At 50.6% G+C, this 24043-nt stretch overlaps 2 protein-coding genes across 3 annotated transcripts; one reads left to right on the forward strand and one right to left on the reverse strand.

Annotated features, from left to right (window-relative positions):
* Positions 1 to 267: 267 nt before the first annotated feature.
* On the forward strand, positions 268 to 20490 carry ARMC7 (armadillo repeat containing 7). Its single transcript, XM_046675122.1, has 3 exons — positions 268 to 3158; positions 3252 to 3395; positions 18924 to 20490. The coding sequence occupies exons 1-3, from the start codon at positions 3068 to 3070 to the stop codon at positions 19283 to 19285; spliced, it is 597 nt and encodes a 198-aa protein (XP_046531078.1). The 5' UTR covers positions 268 to 3067; the 3' UTR covers positions 19286 to 20490.
* Positions 20491 to 20590: 100 nt separating this feature from the next.
* Positions 20591 to 22712, reverse strand: NT5C (5', 3'-nucleotidase, cytosolic). 2 transcript variants are annotated; one of them, XM_046675120.1, is made up of 6 exons: positions 22241 to 22712; positions 22079 to 22096; positions 21829 to 21929; positions 21693 to 21753; positions 21134 to 21248; positions 20591 to 21012 (listed from the first exon to the last, which is right to left on the reverse strand). In XM_046675120.1, the coding sequence occupies exons 1-6, from the start codon at positions 22436 to 22438 to the stop codon at positions 20831 to 20833; spliced, it is 675 nt and encodes a 224-aa protein (XP_046531076.1). In that variant the 5' UTR covers positions 22439 to 22712; the 3' UTR covers positions 20591 to 20830. The 2 variants fall into 2 exon arrangements, with proteins under 2 accessions (XP_046531076.1, XP_046531077.1); XM_046675121.1 differs by lacking the exon at positions 22079 to 22096.
* Positions 22713 to 24043: the final 1331 nt, after the last annotated feature.

The following is a 24043-nucleotide window of genomic DNA, read 5'->3' on the forward strand; positions in this document are numbered from 1 at the left end:
GAAGATTGGTGCTAGGGTGGGGGGAAGGCAGACATTTGACTGACCATGGGAGGGGCAGGATTGAAAGGCAGGGCCCCAAGACCTCTGTGAAAATGGAGCTGCTTTTGCAACAGAAGCCCTTCCATTCTCCTCTCCTGTCCTCTTCTCCCTGCTGTGTCAGAGGTGTCACCCGTGGGGTAAGCAGCTGGCCGAGTCCACCCCTGCTCCCTGTCGGCCTGTGCCCGTGGCCTGGAGGTCAGAGCTCCCACACATACACTTTTCTGGTGCCCTTCCCTAAACTCATCACTGGGGGCTGGCTGTCATCAGCCCAGTCTCATCCCTGCAGGGTACCAACCAAGGGAATAGAAAAACAGAGTTTGAATTACACACAGAAACATTTTCTGCAGCCAGTTATAAACCCTGTGAACTAATGAAGCTGGAAAACAGGCCTAGAGTAAGTTTCCCCCTCCCCCTCCAGTTTTACCAGCTCAGCAAGGGCTGTACCCGCCCAGGACCTTGTTTGTTGATTCAAGCTCAGCCAGGCTTCAATAAGAAAACCTTGTCAGGAGAATTGATTTTATTTTCATAGCCTGGCTCCAGCCTTCCTCTTCATGTCCAGCTGGGATGAGTAAGCATCCTTAGGGATAGCCTGTCTTCTCCAGGACCCAGACACGAATGCCCCCTCATGGCCAAAGAAGGTAGTGCAGAGGTGAAGCAAAGGGTTCTGTGCTGCGATAGAGACCTGAGTTCATGTTTGGCTCTGCCACAATTTGCTGTGTGACTTTGGGCAAACTGTTCACCATCTCTGGGCTTTGAAAAAGGAGGAAGTTGGCCTGGATAAGCAAAAAGTCTTCCAGTTTGGAAAGTCTGACCCCCACTGCCTTCCTGCTCCCCGCCCAGTCCTGTGCTTGGCTACCATTCATAGCTTGTGCACTGAAGGGGAATGCTTGGGCACATTTCACCAGGTCTTGTCTCCTCCATCTTAATTGAATGGAAGAGGAGGGAGATGGGGCCGGTGGGTAGGTGAATGCTTTTGGTGCTAGTAGCCATGAGGCTTTGATGCATCTGCTAATAGGCCCATTTCCTTACAACTGATTTCTTTTATGGAAAAAAGATAGCCGTGAACATTCAGCACAGGCGACTTTGACTTCATCTGCCTCCAGGCAAGAGTGGCAGTAATCTCTGGGCAGAATTCCTTCAACAAATATTTGTTGGGCATCTACTGTCTGCCAGGGACTGGGCAGAGAGGAGTAAGACCTGGTTGCTGCCCTCAGCACAAAACCAAGGACAGAGCATTCTTCCCCAAGGAGGAGGGCCCCTGAGGCCTAGGAAGTTACAAATAAGGGAGGATGGGGTGGCCTATCTGATGCCAGAACTTACATTGAGCCGATTTCCTGGAAATCTAGAGAGGGTCTGGAGCACTTCCTGAGCAGCATGTGGTAGAGCTCATGGCCATCCTGTCCCCAAGCCCTGAGCTCCTGGTCCCCAGGCCTTTGCTGCTCTGGCCAGCCAAAGGCAGAGAAGCACCTGGCCACCTTGGGCTGAGGTGTACTTCCCCAGGTCACATCAGTTCCCCTAAAGAAGCTGAACGGCCTGGGGAGGGGCCTGGAGCCACCACCATCATGGAGCAGCCACAGTACCCAAGCACCCAGACTGTGGTCATAGCTCCTGCCCCAGGGGGCGTGCATAGGGCAGGGGCTGACCACAGGGACCTGAGCCCACAGAGGTGGGGACTGTTCCCAATGGGGCTGTGGCAGGCCAGAGTGTGGCTGCCACTCCACTCTGCTCTCATGCCAGGCAGGCACATGGTCCTTGCCCTCAAGAAGCTCACAGCCCAAGCCCAGTTAACCCCTACATTTTCAAGCACGGTAAGAGTGCAGCAGGGCCATCTCCCTCCCTGGTGCTCTATTTCCTGTGCCTACTTGGTCTGGGTCACACACCACCTTTCCCAGAAGCCCCAAGAGAGAATTAGGCCAAAGGGCTTCGGCATCCAGTGCTTCACAATCCAGAAAGCTGCCAAAGCGGTGACTTTGGGTGAACTGAGGCTCCTATGGCCCGCTGGTGCTGCCCCAGCGCTCCCCGTCCACCTGGCTGACAAACCCAGTTCCCGAGATTTCTGGCTAGACATGGCGGACTCAGCTCGGGCCTGGGGAGCAGAGGGTTTTTAGAAAAGCGAGCAGAAGGTAGTGTCACTCCTAAGTAGAAGATAACAACAACAATTTAGACAGAGATTGGATTGATGGTTACCAGAGGAGACCGGGGTAGGGAGGAGGACGAAAGGGCTGCTTGGGGCACATGCCAATGGCGATGGATTGTAATCAGTCATTGGCTGGTGAACATGATGTAATCTACACAGAAGTCGAAATATGCTGATGTACATCTGAAATTTATATAATGTTATAAACCAATGTTACCGCAATTTTTTTAAAAATGGAAAGTAGTGTCAAAGGACCCATGGTGGGGGCGCAGGGAGCCGACGCCTGAGCTCTGGAATAGCGTCCTTCGTCAGGTGCAAGGGGGTCTGGAGGTGCTTCTGCCTCGACAGCCCCCTACACGGGCGCCCTCCGGCATCTCTGAGCTCCCAAGGATCCTAGAGGTGCTCGTCAAGCCACATGTAACCCTCCGAGGTCCTTCGCCCCGGGCAGGGAAGTAAAGCGTGAAGCAGAACGCGCACGCGCACGCGCGACGGCCCCGCCCCTCGCCCGCCTCGGCCCGCCCCTTCCGCCCTTTGGGGCGGAGCTAAGCGTGGCTTCCGCCGGAAGTCCGGAACTGAGCCGAAAATCAAGCCCAGCTGCTGAGTGCTGGCTGTCGCTCCTGCGTCCTCCAGAGCGGAGCACCGTCCTTGTCTCCCACGCCCCAATTTAGAATTTTCACATCCACCTCTTAGAAGGTCGTGAGACCTCACCCCATCCCCTTTATCCCAGTTCCAGCTGCACGTTACTGCAGAACCTGAACCCAGGAAAGGAACCTCTTTCCCGCCCGGCCCGCCTTTGCCCGGATCGGTGGAGGCCCGGGAGGTTCTCGCCCGGCTTCCCGCCTCGCCTCCCGCACTCCTGCCTGGGCCCCGGGGCCCCTCCCCCGCCCGACCATGGCCCAGAAGCCGAAGGTAGACCCCCACGTCGGCCGGCTGGGATACCTGCAGGCGCTGGTCACGGAGTTCCAGGAGACGGAGAGCGAAGGTGAGAGCGGCAGGGTGGGGGTCAGGGGACGGGTCGGGGTCCGGCCGCAGCCTGCGCTCGGGACCGGGCTCCAGTGCCGCTTTTCCGCTGCAGACGCCAAGGAGCAAGTCCTGGCCAACCTCGCCAACTTCGCCTATGACCCCAGCAACTACCAGTATCTGCGGCAGCTGCAGGTCCTGGATTTATTCCTCGATTCGCTGTCGGAGGAGAATGAGACCCTGGTGGAGTTTGCTATTGGTAAGGATGGGCCTGGGCCCCCAGATGCCTGATGGGCTGTGGTGAGGTAAGTAGGTGAGAAGTGAGCCGTTGGGAAAGGAATCTCTTAGGCGTCCCTCAGCTGCCAAGGCAGACCCCCCCTCGATGTCTGTGCCGCCGCCTCTGTTCGCACATTGTCCGGGTCACAGCTAGCTGGAGTCAGGTCTGGAACTCAGGCCCAGGACTCCCTCTGCATGTCTGCCTTCACTCCTGCTTAGAGATGAGATCATAAATGAGGGAATAGATTGAAGCCACTTGGAGGGAAGAAAGTTTAGAAAGTGATCTTTCGAACATTTTTATTTTAATGTTTTAATATCAAGAGAAGCAGAGGTAACTTGGAACGTGTAGTTTATGGCTCCTGTAGTTATGGTCTGAGACCTATCGAATTATTCACTGGGCACATATTTATTGGGCATGCACTGTGTGAGCAAGGTACTGTTCTAGATGCTGGAGAGGTGGTGAACAAGTTGGGAAAAGGTCTTTGCTCTCAAGGAGCTTCCATTCTAGTGGAGGAGACAGATGGGGAACAAACAAAGAAGCTGAGGCGCTGAAAGAAATAAACAGAGTGGTGAGACAGAGCAATAGGAACTGGGGGCTACTTCCGTTTTGGCTTCATGGGAAGGTGTTCTAGGCAGAGGCGGAGTGGGGGGAAAGACCCTAAAGCAGGAGGAGCCAGAAGGGAGGCTGGTGTGGCAGGATTGTGATGAGTGAACCGGAGAGTGGTACAAAATGAGGTTAGACAGGTCACTGGCACCAGAGCTTACAGGGGCTTAGATCTAGGCCATGGGAATGAGTTTGGAATTTAATCTGAGGGTGAACAAAAATTCTTTTTTCAGCATGCATCTTTTTTTTTTCTTTTTGAGGAAGATTAGCTCTGAGCTAACATCCACCACCAATCCTCTTTTTGCTGGGGAAGATTGGCTCTGAGCTAACGTCTGTGCCCATCTTCCTCTATTTCATATGTGGGATGCCGCCACAGCATGGCTTGATTAGCTGTGTGTATGTCCACACCCTGATTATGAACCGGCAAACCCCAGGCCGCCTAAGCGGAGCACGCGGACTTAACAGCTATGCCACCATGCTGGCCCCTCAGCATGCATCTTTTAAAAATAACGTTTCTGGGGCTGGCCCCATGGCCGTGTGGTTAAGTTCGTCCACTCCGCTTCAGTGGCCCAGGGTTTCACTGGTTTGGATCCTGGGCGTGGACATCGCACTGCTCATCAAGCCATGCTGAGGTGGCGTCCCACATAGCACAACCAAAGGCGTGCACAACTAGAATATACAACTATGTACCCGGATGGGCTTTGGGGAGAAAAAGGAAAAAACAAAAACATTTCTGTATGTAGTGAAAGGAATCTTACTCGTTTAGAGAAAGAAGCCTACCTTTAATAATAATTCCGTTGTTACCTAATACCCAGTTATGTGAATTTCTCTAATAGTTCCCAAAAGGACATTTTGTTTGTTTGTATAAGCCAGGATCCATGCATTTCAGCTGGTATGTTCTTTCAATCTTGATCTCTCTCTCTCTCTCTTTTTTTTTTTTTATTGAGTTATTGATAGGTTACAATCTGGTGAAATTTCAGTTGTACATTAATGTTTGTCAGTCATGTTGTAGGTGCACCACTTCACCCTTTGTGCCCACCTCCCACCCCACCTTTCCCCTGGTATCCACTAAACTGTTCTTAGTCCATAATTTTAAATTCCTCATATGAGTGGAGTCATACACAGATTATCCGTTTCTTGCTGGCTTATTTCACTTAACATAATTCTCTCAAGGTCCATCCATGTTATTGCAAATGGAATGATTTTGTTCTGTTTTGCAGCTGAGTAGTATTCCATTGTATATATGTACCACATCTTCTTTATCCATTTGTCTGTTGCTGGACACTTAGGTTGCTTCCACGTCTTGGCTATTGTAAACAGTGCTGCAATAAACATTGGGGTGCATAGGACTTTTGGGATTGCTGACTTCAGGCTCTTTGGATAAATACCCAGTAGTGGGATGGCTGGATCGTATGGTAGTTCTATTTTTAATTTTTTGAAGAATCTCCATACTGTTTTCCATAGTGGCTGCACCAGTTTGCATTCCCACCAGCAGTGTATGAGGGTTCCTTTTTCTCCGCAACCTCTCCAACATTTGTTGCTATTAGTTTTAGATATTTTTGTCATTCTAACGGGTGTAAGGTGATATCTTAGTGTAGTTTTGATTTACAGTTCCCTGATGATCAGCGATGATGAGCATCTTTTCATGTGCCTATTGGCCATCAGTATATCTTCTTTGGAGAAATGTCTGTTCGTGTCTCCAGCCCATTTTTTGATTGGGTTGTTTGATGTTTTGTGGTTGAGTTGCGAGAGTTCTTTATATATTATGGATATTAAGCCTTTGTCAGATATATGACTTGCAAATATTTTTTCCCAGTTAGTGGGTTGTTTTTTTGTTTCAATCCTGTTTTCATTTGCCTTGAAGAAGCTCTTTAATCAGATGAAGTCCCATTTGTTTATTCTTTCTATTGTTTCCCTTCTCTGAGAAGGCATGGTGTCCGAAAAGATCCTTTTAATACTGATGTCAGAGTGTACTGCCTACGTTTTCTTCCAGGAGCCTTATGGTTTCAGGTCTCACCTTTAGGTCTTTGATCCATTTTGAGTTTATTTTGGTGAATGGTGAAAAAGAATGGTCAATTTTCATTCTTTTACATGTGGCTTTCCAGTTTTCCCAGCACCATTTGTTGAAAAGACTTTCTTTCTTTTCTCCATTGTATGCCCTCAGCTCCTTTGTCAAAGATAAGCTGTCCATAGATGTGTGGTTTTATTTCTGGGCTTTCAATTCTGTTCCATTGATCTGTGCACCTGTTTTTGTACCAGTACCATGCTGTTTTGATTACTGTAGCTTTGTAGTATGTTTTGAAGTCAGGGATTGTGATGCCTCCCGTTTTGTTCTTTTTTCTCAAGATTGCTTTAGAAATTCGGGGTCTTTTGTTGCCCCATATGAATTTTAGGATTCTTTGTTCTAATTCTGTAAAGAATGTCATTGGGATTCTGATTGGGATGGCGTTGAATCTGTAGATTGCTTTAGGTAGAATGGACATTTTAACTATGTTTATTCTTCCAATCCATGTACATGGAATGTCTTTCCATCTCCTTATGTCGTCATCCAATTCTCTCAGAAAGGCCTTGTAATTTTCATTTTATAGGTTCTTCACTCTCTCTCTCTCTTTTTTTGAGTAAACTTTGTATCTTAAAACAGTTTTGGAAAAATGGCAAAGATAATACAGAGAGTTCCTCTGTGCCACACCCAGCTTCCCCTCTTATTAACATCTTAGTGTGGTACATTTGTTACAATTAATAAGCCAATATTGATACGTTATTATTAACTAAAGTCCATATTTTATTCAAATTTCCTTAGTTTTTCCCTAATGTCTTTTTCCTGTTCCAGGATCTCACCCAGGATACTATGTTACATTTAGTTGTCACACCTTCTTAGGCTCCTCTGGGCTGTGCCAGTTTCTCAGACTTGCCCTTTTTTTGATGACCTTGACAGTTTTCAGGAGTACTTTTGAGGAGGTCAGGAGTTTTGTAGACTGTTCCTCAATTGGGATTTGTCTGATGTGTTTCTCATGCTTAGGCTGGGTTATGGGTTTGGGGAGAGGATGGCCACAGAGGTGAAGTGCCATTCTCATCACGTCATATCAGGGTACATGCTATCAACATAACGCATCCCTGTTGATGTTGACCTTCATCCCCTGGCTGAGGCAGTGTTTGTCAGGTTTCTCCACTGTAAATTACTCTCCCCACCCTTTCCATGTTGTATTCTTTGGGAGGAAGTCACTACATAAATTACCTTATATCTCTTTTAATCATTAATAGACTCTTTTTTCCATAACACTGGTTGTTGAAGGATCCAGGTCGTCTTGCCTTCTGAATTGTCTGGTTGCCTCTTTATGGTGTCATTTGGTTTGTTCCTCTATCCCCTTCCCCTTCATTTCCTGTGACCTAGAAATTAGATTGAAAGCCTTGATAGAATCAAGTAACACTTTTTTTTGTTTCTGAATACATCATAGGTAAATGTGATTTAGGTTTTTGAAAGACCATCCAGGTCTGCCCCTGTTTATGGTATCCAGGACTAGAGTACACATGGGTGTCGGCTTCCTTCTCTTCTCACACATGTGTGTGGACATCCATGCTCCGTTCTCACCCCCACAAACACTTGCTCTGTGGCCACTCCTTGGACTTAGGAATGTCCATACCGACAGTGGGGGTACACACACCAACAGTGGAGTTCACCCCTGGGAATCAGGATCCAGAAAGGAGGCACCTGCAGCTATGGGAGCAGGTTTAGGGCCTGGAGCTCCAGGTATGAAGGGAGGGGGATGGGCTTTGGGTGGGCTCCTTGGACTCTTCAACCCATGGGGAGTGCCAGAGTGAGGCCCTCTAAAGCTGGGCCAAGGCAGGAGACCCAGGTGCCCAAGTCTAAGAGTGGTGCTACCTCATGTCCCTGCGCCTCTGGAAGACTATGCTAAATAAATATTCTAAAACACTGGTCACTTGAGGGTTCTCTTCAGTGTGAATCCTCCATCCCCTCCCTTTTTGTAACTGCTCTACAGCTTCTGCCATCTGCATGGTGACAGTGGCCCCTGCAGAAGCATGTGGCTAAACCTCCACCTGGGAGTCATAGAGCTCCTCCAACCAAGGCTTTTGCCTCTGGAGAAAACTTGCCTAAAAAGAGCAGTCACCCAAGAAAAGTTTTCACAGGACCAGGAAGCAGCTTCCCCAAGGCAGGAGCAGCCTGAGATGCTGGCCCGCTGAGCTGGGAACTATGGGGGTGTCTGGGCCTGGCCTGGGTTCTTGCTCTCCTGGGAGGCTTCCCAGAGTGGCTGACCAAGCCCGGGACCAGGAGTCCTCAGTCCCAGCCTCTCCACTTCTTAGCTAGTTCTTGGGGTGAGTGCTGTCCCTTCTCTGAGGCGTATTGTGTTTCCTCATCTGTGCCTTGCCTACCTCGAAGGACTGTTGTGTGAGCAGAATTGTGTGCGTGTCTCTCTGTCTCTGTGAAGGGGCTTTGTCTAGCATCCTTATCACCAGTTATACTTTTCCCAGCCACTTTTTCATCCTTTTTTTCCCTTCCTCCTCCTCCCCGCCAGAGCAGAGTCCCTGGTCCCAAGAGCAGTAGCTTTCCCAGCACTGAATCCTTCCGTGGGATCTTCTGCACATTAAATTTCTCTTGCATTTGTCATGCATAGCTTAAAAGGAGAGTCCCAGTGCTACTTAGGAGCGTATTTTGTTACTGCTCTCATTTCCTTTTCTCTTAATATCTCTGGCGCTAAATGGGAAACACTGTAAGGTGCTTATTCTGCTGCTAAAAGGCTCTGTGCTGCACTTTGTAGTTTTAAATCTTTTCTCTCTGGTGGCAGGCCTGAGATTGTGATCTCTGTTGTGCCTTGGACGCTCAAGCCTTTTGGTATGGGGAAGAGGATGGAAAGGGAGGGAGGGACCCAAAAGGTGCCGAGTACTGGCCATGACTTGGCACTGCCGCCCTGAGTGGGGCTGGTTCTGGAATAACTGGCAGAGAGGAGAGCTGGATTAGATTGCCCGTGGCCATGGCTCGCAAAATCAAAACCAATGTCTGTCTGTTGGCAGGGAGCATAGTGAGTTTGGTAACAGGTGGGCTTTGGGGTCAGGCAGGCCTGGGTTCAAGTCCTCACCCTCCTACGTAACTCTGGGTGTGATGTCCCTTTTCCCATCATGTGTCACGTGGGCCAGCACCTGCCTCACAGAGGTGTTGAATGAGCTAAAGTGTCTGCAGCTGCGGGATCCCCTAGGCCTCCACCCAAGGGCCTGCTCTCTGGAGCCGCTTTGAGGAGAAGCACTTCCCTGTCTCCCAGAGAGGTGAGGTGGGGAGGGATGGTGTCCTATCAAGGGAACTCCCTAAGTGCACTGGCACTGTGCTACGCTTCCCAGCGACAGGACTGGTGCTGTTACACTTACTGGGACTTGTAATAATAGCTGTCACTGTGTGCCAGGCACTGGCTTCCTGTACTTTGTCGCTGTTGACCCTGAGACAGCACTAAAAGTAGGTGTGCTCCTAACATCCATTTCCCGGTAAGGAGTCTGAGGCTTAGGGAGGGCCCGTGGGTTGGTCAAAACTTTGAAGAGTGCCGCACCTGGGACTTCAATGCCAGGCTGTCAGATTCTTGAAGCTGTCCTCTTGACCACTTCCCTGCCCTTGGAGGAGTTCCTAATTCCTAGGGCTGTGGACTGAAAGCTAGAAAGGAGCTTATTCCACATCCCTCATTTTACTGATGAGGAAACTGAGGCGCAGACAGCCGCCCCTCGGCTGGTTAACAGCAGGCTGGGGTCAGTATGCAGGCTTCCTTCCGTCTGTCCTTGCAGCCCCTGCAGTCGCAGGCGTCCTTCCGCAGCAGTTCTGATGCAGTCAGCCGTGAGGGAGACCTCTTTCTTGTCAAGTGGCTTGGCCTCCTCTCTCAGAATTGAAAGCCTGGTCTCCACCAGCGCTTTGGTTTGGCTGTGGTTACTTCTGTCAGTGGTGGCAGCAGGCCTGAAAGCCATGGCAGTCACTCGCCAGTGGTGAACTGGTGTTCCTGACCCTTGTGTGTCTGTGGGGGTCGTTCTCCTGTGACCTCTCAAATGCCCACATCACTACAGCTGCATCCCTGAAGAAGAATCTGGTTCTAGCTATTGCAGATAACGCACAGGGGTTTTCCTTTCCCTTTTTTCCCCTAAGATTGGCACCTGAGCTAACATTTGTTGCCAGTCTGCTTGCTTGCTTTCTTTTTCTTTTCTTCTCCCCAAAGCCCCCCGGTACATAGTTGTGTATTCTAGTTGTAGGTCCTTCTGGCTCTGCTGTGTGGGACGCTGCCTCAGCATGTCTTGATGAGTGGTGTCGTGTCTGCACCCAGGATCAGACCTGGCGAAACCCTGGGCCGCCAAAGCGGAGCACGGGAACTTAACCACTTGGCCACGGGGCCAGCTGCACACAGGGGTTTTGAAGTCTTTTCTCTGCCTTCCCCTTTCTTGACCTTTTCTTTTGTGGATTTGCCCATTTAGAACCATTTTTGCAGTATTTTATTTACCCTTTGGTTGTTGTCCTGGCTGCTCTTTCTCCCCTCTGCGTCAAGGGCTCTGGTTTGGGAGCTGTTACGATAAAAGTGACCTTTTTTGAGATGCTACCACATACCCACTGTGTGTCCACATTCACCAGCACCTGCCCACCTAGTACCAGCACTGCCTGTAAGGTCTCTGAATATGTCACCAACAGCAAGGCAGGTAGTACTAAGCCCTCTTTACATATGAGGAAACAACACCTCAGTGAGGTTCGCTCCGTTGCCTGAGGCTCACACTCTTGATATGTGAGATTACCCACACTTCCAGGAGTTTACCCCTGTGTGCCTGGATCCAAATTCTGTGCCCAAGGGACCCTACTGGCAGAGCCAAGACTCAAAGCAGAGCGTTTTCTTCCCTTGTTCTTTGTTTCCACAGCGCCTTGCGACCTCCACAATATCTGTGAGGTGGCTCTGGTGGGAAGTCATCCCTGCGATGACTGGGGGTGCTCACAGTCCGGGACTACATTTGATGGTGTCTGAGAGGAGCTACCACTGGGAGATGGCACTGGTCAGCCAGGGCTGCCCTCGTCTGGGATGGGGGATGTGAATTATGAGGAACCAGATATAAAGCCAGAATCTTAGTAAATACTCGAATGTGTGAAAGAATTTGGAGCTCATGCCCCAAATAAAAACTCTGGGAGCTGTTGGCCTAAGTTTAGGACTGTTTGCCCAAAGCACCATTGGTTGTTTCTCAGGTGTCCTATATGCAGTCTGTGCACCATCTGCTCCTACCTGTTGGGTCACCCACCTGCACCATCCTAGATGCTGTGTGGAGATATAAAGGAACCAGGAAAGAATTCTCTGCTTCCATCAAAGCTGGTTGAATCCTGGGATATCACACAATACTTGGCAGTTTTGTCACTGAAACAGGGTTCAAGTAGGTGGCCTCTTAGAATTCAGGTTAAATTGCTCTCCTGTGTTCTATTTCCTACAATACAAGTAGCTGCCACCAGATGGTGGTGATGCTCGGGAAAAGGCTGGTAGATAAATCCTTAGCAGCCTCTATCTGGAAAACAGTGTTTAGTAAAATTGAAGACAGGCACGCCCCATGACCCAGCAGTTACGTTCGCAGGGTTAGGGCACATGCACATCCAGACACATGTGCAAAGATGTTACTAGCAGCAGTGTCTGTAACAGTCCCAAGCTGGAAACAGTCAACAGCAGAACGGACACCGACATTGTGGGATGTTCATGCTACTTAGCAAGGTAAATGAACGATCTACAGCTACGTGCAATAATCATAAACATAATGTTAAGCAAATGATGCTAGCCATGTAATACTATGTATTATGGGATTCCATTTCTATAAAGTCCAAAAACAGGCAGAACTGAATTACAGTGTTTAGGGATATGTGTGTGTGGTAAAATTAATTTTTTATTGAGAAGTTAAAAGGTGCTGCTTATTAATTAATAATTTTATTAAATTATTACAAGTTAGGAGGGTGTTCACCTCTGAGAGAGGGAGAGAACTGGATCCAGAAGTGACGTACAGAGTCTTCTGGATTGCTGACAGTGTTTTAGCTCTTGACCTCAGTGCTGGTTACATGGGCATTTGCTTTCTCGTTGTTAAACTCTACCTGTGTGTGTCAGCGCTTTTCTATATGTGTGGGTTGCAGGTATGGCCCTGTGCCAGCCTCAGAGGCTGTAGACAGGTGCATGCTTGGTCCACATCTCCTGTGTGCCGGGGAGGGGCCTTAACCACATTATTTAATCTCTCTCTGCCTATTTTGCTGATGAAGAAACCTAGGCTTAGAGAAATTGAGTTACTTGCCCTGGCCATCTAGGTCCTCAGTGGCAGTACTGGGATTCTAACTAGTCTACCCACCAGAGCCCTTGCTCCATCCTTCATCATCTGGGGCTCCCCAGTACCTCCTTGTCTCGCTGATCAGTTAGGCTCCTGGGGTCACACATCTTTCTGCTTAAAAAGAAATTCCTCAGCCGTGCGCCTGTGGCAGGATCCCCCTCATAGGCAGGGGGTGATGTGGAGGTTCTCACACCGCTGCTGCCTTCCGCACTAGCTCAGAAGCTGCTCCGGGCCGCCCTCACCTGGACCAGGGCAGCCTCCGCCATCCCTCCCTGACTTGCAGAGACCAATTCCCCTTCCTCTTAGTTCTAGGCGCAAGCAGGATGTATGTGTTTTATTAATTTATGTGAATACATAGTTGATTCACATGGTAGAGAATTCAAAAAGGTGTGTAGTGAAACAACTCCCTCTGTAGCCTTTTCTGGAGGCAACCGCTGTTACTAGTTTCTTGTGTATCCTCCCTCCAGAGAGATTTTTCAGGATTTACAAACAAACATGTACATATTTCTATGTATACTTTTTTGCGTGTCCTACACATGCAGTAGTAGTATGTATCTGTATTGCTACTTTTTTAACTTAGTATCATATCTTGGCACACCTGCAGTGTCAGCCGTAAAGAGCTCCTCGTTCTCTGTGAATGCTGCTTCTCTGTGAATGCTGCTTGACGCTGCGCGGCCTGGCGGGACTGGCGCTGAGCCAGCTGCTAAGGGATGGACGGTGAGGATGCCTCCGTCTTGCTCTCACCAGCAGTGCTGCAGCAGTGACCTTATTTGTATGTCATTTCTCACTTGTGGGAGTGGACCTGAAGGATAAATTTTTGGAAGTGAAATATAAATCAGAAGGATGAAAAGCCATGATTTTTTTTTCTTTTGATTTAATTTGATGTTTTTTACTAGAAACATTCATCAGTTTCAGTCAAAACCATATTACAAGGTATTTTCAGAGAAGTCTCACTTCCATTTCTGTCCCTTCCACCCTGTCCCCCTCCCCCCCCATCTAGAACCAGCAAATGTGAGCATATTCGTGTATTTGTCATACCCCCTTCTTACACTTAGTGGTGGCTTTCTATATATACTGTTCTGTCCCTTACGCTTGAAATTTTGGAAAGACCTATTTCCAAGACCTAAAGTAAGACCTAAAAATGAATAGTCCCAAATGAAGATTTTCCCCTGGGATGGGCTGCGGTCAGCCCAGTGCCCTGAGGTGGGCAGGTCCTCGGATGTGGTAACGTCTTGGGCCACTGTCTCCTAAGACTCACCCGGCCCGAAGGCACCAGGTGCTGGCTAAGCACTTGTCAGCATAACCTCATTTAATCCCCAGGACAATCCTTAGACCCTCCTCTCCCTCCCAGCGCCAGTGCCCTACTTGCTGTGTGACCCAAGGTCACCTATCTGACCTCTCTGAGCCTCCAGCTTTCTCATCCCAGGCTGCACTTGAGGTTTTCTCTTTTGCCTCCCGGGGTTTCTGTGACCCCTGCATCTAGAAGGGCTCTGCTTTCACTCTTGCTCTCTTTCTCTCTGTCTCGTCTGGTTTGTCTAAAACATGTTCATCAGCCAGTCAGAACTTGTTCTCCTTTGTGTTTGGTAAGCATTTTTTAAATTGCAGCATGATCAACATACAGTGAAATGCACATATTTCAAGTGTCAGTTTGATGGATTTTTAAATTCATTAAGGTATATGTACATCTATGTAACCAGCGCTTAAACCAAGATATAGAATGTTTCCATCTCCCCAGAGAGGCCCCTCACACGCTCTTCCAGTTAGTGTCTTCCACCCCTAGGCAAGCACTATTCTAACCTCTATCCCCAGAGGTTAGTTTTGCCTTTTTTTTTTTTTTTTGCTGAGAAAGATTTGCCCTGAGCTAACATCTGGGCCAGTCTTCCTCTGTTTTGTATGTGGGTCGCTGCGGACAAGTGGTTTATATCCACACCTGGAACTGAACCCAGGCCGCGGAACTTAACCACTAGGCCACAGGGCCAGCCCGGTGTTGCCTGTTCTTGATCTTCATAAATGGAATCATACAGGATGCACCCTTGTGTCTGGTTTCTTTCATTCAACATAATGTCTTGAGATTCGTCCAGATTGTCACAGTATCATTAGTGTGTGTCTTTGTATGAATATGCTACAGTTTGTTCGTCCAGTTGCCTGTTGATGGACATCTGACTTGTTTCTAGTTTGGAGCCTTTATGAATAAAGCTGTTATGATCATTTTTATACAAATCTTCCAGTATCCTTATGTACTCATTTCTCCCTGGCAGATTGCTTGTATACATAGGTACTCATCTGTCTCAGATAGGTTCGGGTAGGAGTGGAGTTGCTGAGTCAGGATAGATGTATGTTTAACTTTATCAGAAGCTGCCAAATAGTTTTCCAATATAATTATGCTGTGTTACACTCCCCAACACCAGCATATGAGAGTTCCAGTAGCTCCACCTCCCCATCAACACTTAGTATTGTCAGTCTTTTTTGTTTTAACCATTATGATGGGTGTGTAGTGGCATCTTATTGTGGTTTTAGTTTTCATTTCTCTGATAAATAATTACGAGCACATTTTCATACGTATTGGCCCTTTTGTGAAGAGTTAGTTCAAGTGTTTTTGCTTGTTTTTTTACTGTTCATCTTTTCTTGATATGCAGGAGTTCTTTATATATTCTGGATACGTGTCCTCTGTCAGATATATGTTCGATGAATATTTTCTCCTTTTGCCTTTTTATTTTTTTTAATGTTGTCATTTGATGAATTATTCTCCTTTCTGAGTGAAATTTAGCTTGAAAAAAAGAATCCCTTCAGGGCCGGCCCAGTGGCGTAGTAGTTAAGTTCGTGTGCTCTACTTCGGTGAGCCGGGGTTCACAGGTTCGGATCCCAGGTGCAGACCCGTATACTGCTCATCAAGTTGTACTGTGGCAGTGTCCCACATATAGAACAGAGGAAGATGGGCACAGGTGTTAGCTCAGGGCCAATCTTCCTCACCCAAAAAAACCCCAAAAAACCTTTTTCCTGGTTATAAAAATAACATTTTTATTGAGGAAAACTTGGAAAATAAAGAGTAAAGGAAATTACAATTACCCATAATCCCACTTAACGGAGATAACTATTGTTAACATTTTGGTGTGTTTCCTGTCTTCTCGTTTAATGTGTATATTTATTTAAGAGTTATTCATTGAGCACCTGCTGTATGCCAGGCTGAGGCTACAGAATGGAACAAGACAAAGTTCCCCTTCTCCTGGAGTTTGTGGTTTAGTGGGGCAACAGCCAATAAACGAGTTAAGAAAGAACTCTAAGTATGAAGAAAAGGAGCGAAGGTGGGTGAGGAGAGGCTGTGATGGCGAGAGGGGCTGATGGGGGTGGTCACGGAAGGCTCTCGGAAGAGGTGACATCTTATTGGACTTATTTTTTTTTAGTTGCAGTTTCATTGTATATACAATTTGATGTCCTTTTTTTCCTCCTTAACTTTATATTGCAAACATTTTCGCATACTGAACATTCTTTGAAAACATGATTTTTAGAACTGTATAATTTTCCATCATACAGATGTGCCAGTGATTTAACCAGTTTGCTATTGCTGAGCATTCTGTAGGAAGCTTCCAGGGTTTGTGTTGCTCCTTTTCTACAAGAGCCCTCCTTAGTTCTTCAGGGCAGGCTCACAGAGTGGACTCAGGAGGGAAGGCTCCCAGCAGCTGTGGCCGTGGCTTCTTGTGGGTCCTCTGGCTCCATCTTGGGTGCTCCAGCTTGGCCTTCTCAGCCCTGAAGTTCTCCTTCCAGGCCCCACTCCTCTTTTCACCTCTGAGGGTCGCTACCAACAAGGCAGAAGGCCTTAAAGACTTCTCTGCGGCTGGGCCCAGGCAGCTGGTGAGCTCTGACTGGCACCTCATCCATCCTCGGAGGCTTCCCAGGCCTGCAAATGGGGAGTAGGTGGGGCCCGCCATCCTGAGGCCTCCTCCTGCCCCACCCTCCGGCAGATGCCATCTAATTATCCCCTGGCCTGGGTGGCAGTGCCCTACCAGGCACACCTGGGTGTGGTGATGACTCACCAGCCAGAGAGTGATTCAGGCTTCATCTTATCATGGTTTATAGCAGTTACAGCAGTCCCATCCCCCACCCCTGAGTTGAGTCTGCAGTGTGGGCAGGAAGCTGGTTCACCATCCTCAGCTCAGAAGAGAGAGTATGGAGAAGCCAGAGGCCTGCCAGAGGGTTTCCACTTGTCCCTGCTCCTGGCTGAGCCGGGCATCTGCCTGCAGCAGGACTATTTGTCCTTGTGGCTTCTGGAGGGACACCCTTCCCATGGCAGTGGCAAAGGGCTCCCCATCTCTGGGATTTGGGCAAGTTACTCAACAGCCTCAGCTTCTTCCACTAAAGTGGAGGTGATGATAACTCTTGCTTCGTGGGGTTCAGTCACGTTCCCAGCACGTGGCCAGTGAGTATCCACAGTTGCAAGCCCCTGGGATACAGAGGTAAACCAGAGAGCAGGACCTGCATTGTAGTGCCCAGTGACGGGGACAGACAGCAAGTACAGAAGGTAGTCAACAGGATGACCCCAGGTTGTGCTAAGGGCTCCACTGGGGTGAACAGGTGCTGAGCTAGAGATTGGTAGGGAAGGCCTCTGAGTGTCCCGTAGGGAGGGACCACCCTGCCAGAGGGCCTTATGTCCCTCTCCTGCAGCTCATCTTCCTCATGACTGCAGGAATACCACTCAGCCCCTTCCCTCCCTCACATCTGCCCGGTCTGGGAGCCGCAGCCGGGATCCCACAGCTGCAGAGGTCTGAGGTGGGCAGAGTTTCAGGGAGCCATCCTGTCCAGCCCCTCACCCTCTGCAGTTCAACCCTTTCCCCTGCTCACTGCTTTAAAACCCTTCCAACAAATATTTGTGGAGCGCCCCTTGTGCCAGGGCACCGAGGGCGTGTGGGACTAAGACAACCGAGGTCTTGACCTCAGGCATGTACCTTCTCGTGGGGCTCAGTGGGCAGTGAGCAAGCAAACAAATCCGCGAAGATGATTTCTCAGCGTTGTAAGCAGATGAAGAAAATGACATAGGTGATGGGGGAAGTGCCTGGATGTGGCAGGAGCAGCTGGTGGGGAACTCCAGGGAAACCTCACTGACGAGGGAGCCGTGGGGGGCTGGTGACCAGCAAGAGGGTGGCAGCATGTGAAGATCTAGGGCCAAAAGGTCCCAGGGGCGGCCCGAGGTTGGTGACTGCTGTGAGTGACAGGGAGAAGGAGGAGGAGCAGACTGGGTGGTGCAGGGCCGTGGCGGCCATGGAGGGGAGGTTAGGTGTTATTCCAGATGCAGTGGGAAGCCCCTGGAGGCCACGTGGGTAAAACCTGTGAAAACATTTCCACAGCAGGACTCAGACTGACCCAGGCACTGCTAGGGAGAGGGCAGCAGTGCCAAAGCTGGGCAGATTCCTGCCCCTGGAGGAGAAGGCGGAGTGTCCCTGGCAGGGGCCTCCCGGGCACCTGTCCTTTCTTGCTGAGGAAGGTGTCCTAGTGGGGATGGAGTCTGGGGGAAGCCCTCTTCTCTTTGCTTGTTTCTAGAGAAGTGGGAACCTGGATGGGCTGTGACTAACTCCTGATTGGACACTCAGGACTGGTCAGCCATGTTGTGCAAATGAGTTGGAAGCCCCTCCTCTGCATGGAGCAGGAACCTAAGGGTGGGGGTGCCACGCTGGCAGGAAGCTCAATCAGGACACACAGGAAGTCGGCTTCCCGCATAGAGGGCTCGGAGGCCTGGCGTGCGAGAATGGGGGCTCTGGCCGCAATACCCAAGCAGTGGGGTTTTTGATCCAGAACCAAGGGCCTCTCACTTTGGCCCTTTTTTGGTCCCCCAGAATCCTAGTAACAGTCATGTAAAAATGACACTAAAATGCTCTAACCTCTTAATAAGTTATACTGTATCCATAAAATGGTGTACTGTGTAGCCATTAAATGATACCATGATTTTAGATTTATTAGTATGGAAAGATGTTACAATACATTGTCAAATGAAAAAAGCTGGCTTACAAAACAGTAAGGGAAAGTATCGTGTATTTATTAAATATTTATATGTGTTCACATATTTAAAAATTGTGGACTGAAAAGCAAATGTTAAATGTCTAGGTGGTAGGATTAAATGGTTTATATTTTGGCTTCTTTCTAATATTTTTAACAGCTTTATTGAGGTAATTGACATAAAATAAACTGTACATATTTAAAGGGTACAGTTTGATAAGTTTTGACATATGTATACACCAGTGAAACCATCACCTTACCTATATTTTTAAATTCTTCTAAAGTGATGATATACTGTGAGTTTTGTTTTTATTTATTTTTTACTTTAAAAAGAGGAAAGCGTATCAACCATTGAACTGGCTGAACCAAGAGGGAAAGGGATTAGTGACCCCTTCCAGAAGGCTCGGCTGCGGCAGGCAGGAAAGCCTTTCTGGAACCTTGAAAGGGAGGGCTGGAGACCAGAATGGACTTTGGATCTCTTGTCCCTGGGCCACCTCTCACAGGCCTGGGCCCTTCCCTGGGACTCAGTGAGCAGACAGGAGCTGGGAGGGGAGCTGGGAGGAGGCCCGGGACTGAGGCCTCCAAACTCACCTTGCTCTTCTCCAGGAGGCCTCTGCAACCTGTGCTCAGACAAGGCCAACAAGGAACACATCCTGCAGACAGGGGGCGTCCCGCTCATCATCAACTGCCTGTCCAGTCCCAACGAGGAGACTGTGCTATCTGCTGTCACCACGATCATGTACCTGAGCTCGCCAGGCTCTGGCTCCCACCCCGAGCTGACCGCCATGCCCGTGGTCCAGTGCATGCTGCGCTTCTCTCTCTCGGCCAACACGAGGCTCCGGAACCTGGCCCAGATCTTCTTGGAAGACTTCTGTTCCCCAAGCCAGGTGGCTGAAGCCCGCAGCTGGCGGGCTCACTCTGCCTTGGGTATCCCCCTGCCAAAGACTGAGGCCCCACAGCAGCCCTGATCCAAGGAGACCTCGGGCCATGGCACCCTTACTGCCAGAGACAAGACTAAATCCTCAGAGGGCTCGGGAAGCAGGAGCAGCATAGCTCCCACTGAGCACATCCTCCCCAAATGGTGCCTTTTCGGCCATTGTAAAGGTGAGTTTCCTCAGCGTGACAGGTATTTACACTGATGAAAGGCGTTAGGAGATGAGTGAAGAAGCCAAACTTCTAGACACACGGAGAAGGAAATCAAAGCTGGTGCCACTGTCACAGGCTGCCGCTCTGAACCAACTGGAGGCGAAGGTCCTGCCTCCCAGCCCACCCCACTGCCAGGCTCGCACCCTCACGTAAGAAGCAACCGGGTCCCTAGATCCAGAGACTTTGCAGAAGGCTCTTCTCCTGAGGAACAGCTGGGCCTGGGGCTCAGGAGAACTGCCTGAGCTGGAGGCTTTGAGGAATAGGCTTCACCACTTAACAGAATTGTCTGGAGTGGTTTGGAGGAATAGAAATGAGAAGTTGTTAAAAGTATCTCGGGGCTCTGGGAAGGTGTCGTGCCCACTCCAGGGCTCTGAAGCCTGGGTACTGCCCGACAAGCTGTCCAGGCCAGGCACCGGGCATGGTGGGCACCAGCCTAGAGAACGCTATGGCCCAGGACTAACTGTTTATTCACACAGGCCTGTCTGCCAGGCACCACGTTAGGGCTTCAAAGACGAAGATGTGGTCCCTGCTCTTGAGTGACGCAGCCCAGTGACTGTTAACATGGCCGTCAGGCATTAAGCCCAAGCCATGAGGGTGATGACATATCAGAACACAGGCACAAATCCACGGAGCTGTGTCCTCTTCCCTCAGTACCCCAAGGTCCCCACCTGAAAGCCCTGGCCCTCCTCCTCCGCCATCACGGTTAGTGGCAGGGAGTCCCTGTCTCAGGCTCAGGAGGGCTTCAGGGACACAAGGAAGAGCGGCGCTCAAGGGGAGGACCAGGTACTGACACACAGTGTGTGCTCGGATTCACAGTGTGCGCTGCTCAGCGTGCGGGAAGGGGTGTGCGACTCCCAGTGGAGCTTTAGGAGCAGTGGAGGGTCCTGGTCTCCCTTCTGTACTCCCTTTAAGGTTGACCTCTTACATGCCCAAGGAAAGGCAGAGGCAGAGGGATGGTGTCCAGGTGGACGCGGAGGTGGGGCAGATTATGGGACTGATGGATAAGGATTATGGGACTGATGGATAAGGGGAAGCGGGAGGGAGGGCGGGCCTCCTCAGCCTCTATTCCAACTGCCTCCCTGGGGGCCCTGCCCCTTGACTTTCCCAAATAAAGGACCTTAAAAGAGTAGTGAGCCAAAGTGTTTTATTAAAAAGGTTCCTGACTGACTTCCACCATGCTTCCATGCCAGACATCTCAGGAGGGTCTAGGTGGCTGGCCTGTGAGAGCACAGAGGTTACCGTGTCTCCCTGCTCCACAGTGCTGGGGGTCACCACCAGGATGCCGCCCTGTCACTCGGCTCTGTTGGGTTTCCCTGCTGGCTTGCCTTCCCTTCCTTCAGCTACTGTCCGCTGCTATGGTCCCTTGATTATTCCTGCAGCAGCCCCAGGCCTGTTTGGTCCTGCTGCACAGCTGCCCGCTTGCTGTCTATGATCTCCCTCCAGTCGTCACTCCAGGAGAGCAGCCGTCTCCTTGTAGGGGGCAGGACCAGGTGCTGGTTGTGGCAGCAGGTGAACAAGATGTGCTCCCAGCTTGGGGTCTCCTCTTGGCCTGGGACAGGACAGAGGAGAAAGGCGGTGAGCATGCAGTCTGTACCCTGGTTATTTTTACTCCCTCTCTGTAATCCCAGCAGGCCAGGTGCCTGGAGGTTGCCAAGGAAAATGACTCCAACCTTGAATGGTGTCCTTGTCATCAATGAGCAGGTCCCCCAAGATCACTGTCTTGTCCCTCGTCAGGATAATGCGCTCCACAAACTGGGGCCCCAGGTGCTTCTCCACCCAGCAGTACTGTGTAGGGGGCACAGGTCTGTCAGTAGGGCCTGAAGGGCCCTTGAATTCAGGGCCGGTGAGCAAGCAGGTGTGCGGAGGGCCTACAGCCCTTGACAGATGCTGCTCCCCTCCTCCCCACACAGCACTTTCTCTGTTTCTGGGGGTCTCTTTAAAAATCAGGACTTAGGGGGCCGGCCCCATGGCTGAGTGATTGGGTTCCTGTGCTCCGCTTCAGCGGCCCAGGGTTTCGCTGGTTCGAATCCTGGGCGTGGACATGGTGCCACTCATCAGGCCATGCTGAGGCAGCGTCCCACATGCTACAACTAGAAGGACCCACAACTAAAATATACTACTATGTAGCAGGGGGCTTTGGGGAGAAAAAGGAAAAATAAAATCTTTAAAGAAAAAAATTTCAGGACTTAGGAAGCTAAGTTTGCCCATGAGGTACGGGGGCAGCCGAACCTTCTCGTACACGCTGTAGTCATACTTCTCCGGAGGGCTGGTGCAGATGAAGACCTCGGTGCTGCAGGGAAGGGGAGTCAGTCAGGGTGATGCCAGGCCTTGCTCCCCACCGTCCTCCCTCCCCAGCCTTCCTCACTCCTGCATGTTGTTCATCTCCCGCATGGCCTCCAGGGCTCCAGGGATGGGCTCCAAGTCGAGGAAAAAGCCTGGGGCTTCAAACACACTGACCGCTTTCTCCTGAAAGATACAGTGTTCTGTCCAGGCTTCTGTCTCCAGCCCGTCTAGCCCCAGCCGGGACCGGAAACGTAAGGTTCCTGGGGGCCTTCGGTGCCCAGAGCAGAGCTTCAGGGCGAGGATTCTGTTTAGGGGGAAGCACTCTCCCAAACCTTCTTGTCCTGGGGATTCTGAAGGGAGAGTTTTGTTAATTTTAAACAGAAAGTGGTGTCTCCGGAAATGGAGCAGAGGCAGTCCTCCCCAAGGGGGAGGCTTCCCCCTCCTGGGCTCCCCGCTCCCAGGGCGGCCCCGCGCTGCGCCCCGCCCCGTCCTACCTCCAGGTCGGGCCGCAGGGCGCGGTACTGCTCGCTGGCGAGGGAGCCGCGGCGCTCGTCCAGCGGCACGTGCGGCTCCCCGGGGAAGCGGCGGCGGAAGCCCCGCAGAAGGCCGGCCTCGAAGTCCGCCAGCACGCCGTCCATGTCCACCAGCACCCGCACGGGCCGCGCGCGCCGCGCCGCCGCCGCCATCGCCATCGCCGCGGGGTCCGGGCGCGGAGGGCCGGCCGGAGGCGCGGAAAGCTCGAACCGCAGCTTCCGGAGCCGCGGCGCGGGCGGGGCGCGCCAGGCTGATCTGCGCGGGCGCCGGGCAGCGCGAGGCCTTCCCCGGGACTCGGCGTGCGCACGGCCGCCTCCCCCTCTCCCCGAGTGCTGGGGCTCACCTTCCAGGGGCCCGACGGAGGGCCGATCCGAAATACTGGGAAGCGTCAAGCCTCCTTAAACCTGTGCGGTTCGCTCCACCTCCTTAGAACCCGTACCTGGTGTCCTTGGGGGACCGGCGGTTCTGCCCTCCCTGCTTGTGGGCCCCGGACCCCGGACCGGAGCTCCCGCCGCGCAAAGGCCGCACCAACCCAAGGCCCGAATCGTGCGGGCTCCCGGTCACTGGTTCGTGTGAGTCAAGCTCCTGAGAGACGATTTCATAAGCCAGGGTTGGCATGAAACATGGGAGCATCTACTTTTTGGGGGATGTGGGGGGGGGGGCGGTGAAGATTAGCCCTGAGCTAACTGCTGCCAATTTTCCTCTTTTTGCTGAGGAAGACTGGCCCTGAGCTAACATCCGTGCCCATCTTCCTCTACTTTATACGTGGGATGCCTACCACAGCATGGCTTTACCAAGTGGCGCCATGTCCGCACCCGAGATCTGAACCAGCGAACCCTGGGCTGCTGAAGCTGAACGTGAGAACTCAACTGCTGCCCCACTGGGCCGGCCCCTAAAGGGAGCATCTACCTTAAACATCCAGTTCCTCCTGGAGGAGACGACTGTCCTTTTGTGAAACCGACACTCTTCTCTAGAATTGGCAGTCATGTGCCCTTCTGGAAAATGCTGAACATTGCTGTTTTGTCGATTCCCCTTTTTGTAGGTTTCACACAATTTCCTGACTACACTCAAGATATATTTACCTACAACTGTAAACTCAAGTTTACGTGACCTACGCTCCTGCAGTTCACCTGACACCCAGCGCTTCCAAACCAGTGTAACAGAAGAGCTGCAAGGGCCTGGTGTGTCTAAGGTGATGCACTTTCAAAATGCTTAAGAAAAGAGGTAGCATCAGCATCGGCAATAAATACCGAGTCACTAAGTCACACAAACTGGCTGAAAGGTCCAAAATGTCAATGAAATGCTGATTCCTCCGCTCTTTGGGTGTCTTTTATTTGGTGTTTTTTTTTTGAGGAAGATTAGCCCTGAGCTATCTGCTGCCAATCCTCCTCTTTTTGCTGAGGAAGACTGGCCTTGAGCTAACGTCCGTGCCCATCTTCCTCTACTTTATATGTGGGACACCTACATGGCTTGCCAAGCGGTGCCATGTCCACACCTGGGATCCAAAGCAGCGAACCCCGGGCCACCGAAGCGGAACGAGGGCACTTAACCGCTGCTCCACCGGGCCGGCCCCTTCATTTACAATTTTGATATCCTGGTGTCTTTTAATAGTAATCATTGTCATCATCATTTTAGGATCATTCAGCTTCATTTTCTAGACCCTAAGCCTTCCAATTCTGGAAAATCGAACACCCTCAACAAACGTGTCCATAGAATTTCCTAAATCTGTGCTGGTAGTACCAAAATGACTGGCAGGACTGTCC

The sequence above is a fragment of the Equus quagga genome, chromosome 11 (genome assembly GCF_021613505.1).
Source record: "Equus quagga isolate Etosha38 chromosome 11, UCLA_HA_Equagga_1.0, whole genome shotgun sequence".
Lineage (NCBI taxonomy): Eukaryota > Metazoa > Chordata > Mammalia > Perissodactyla > Equidae > Equus > Equus quagga.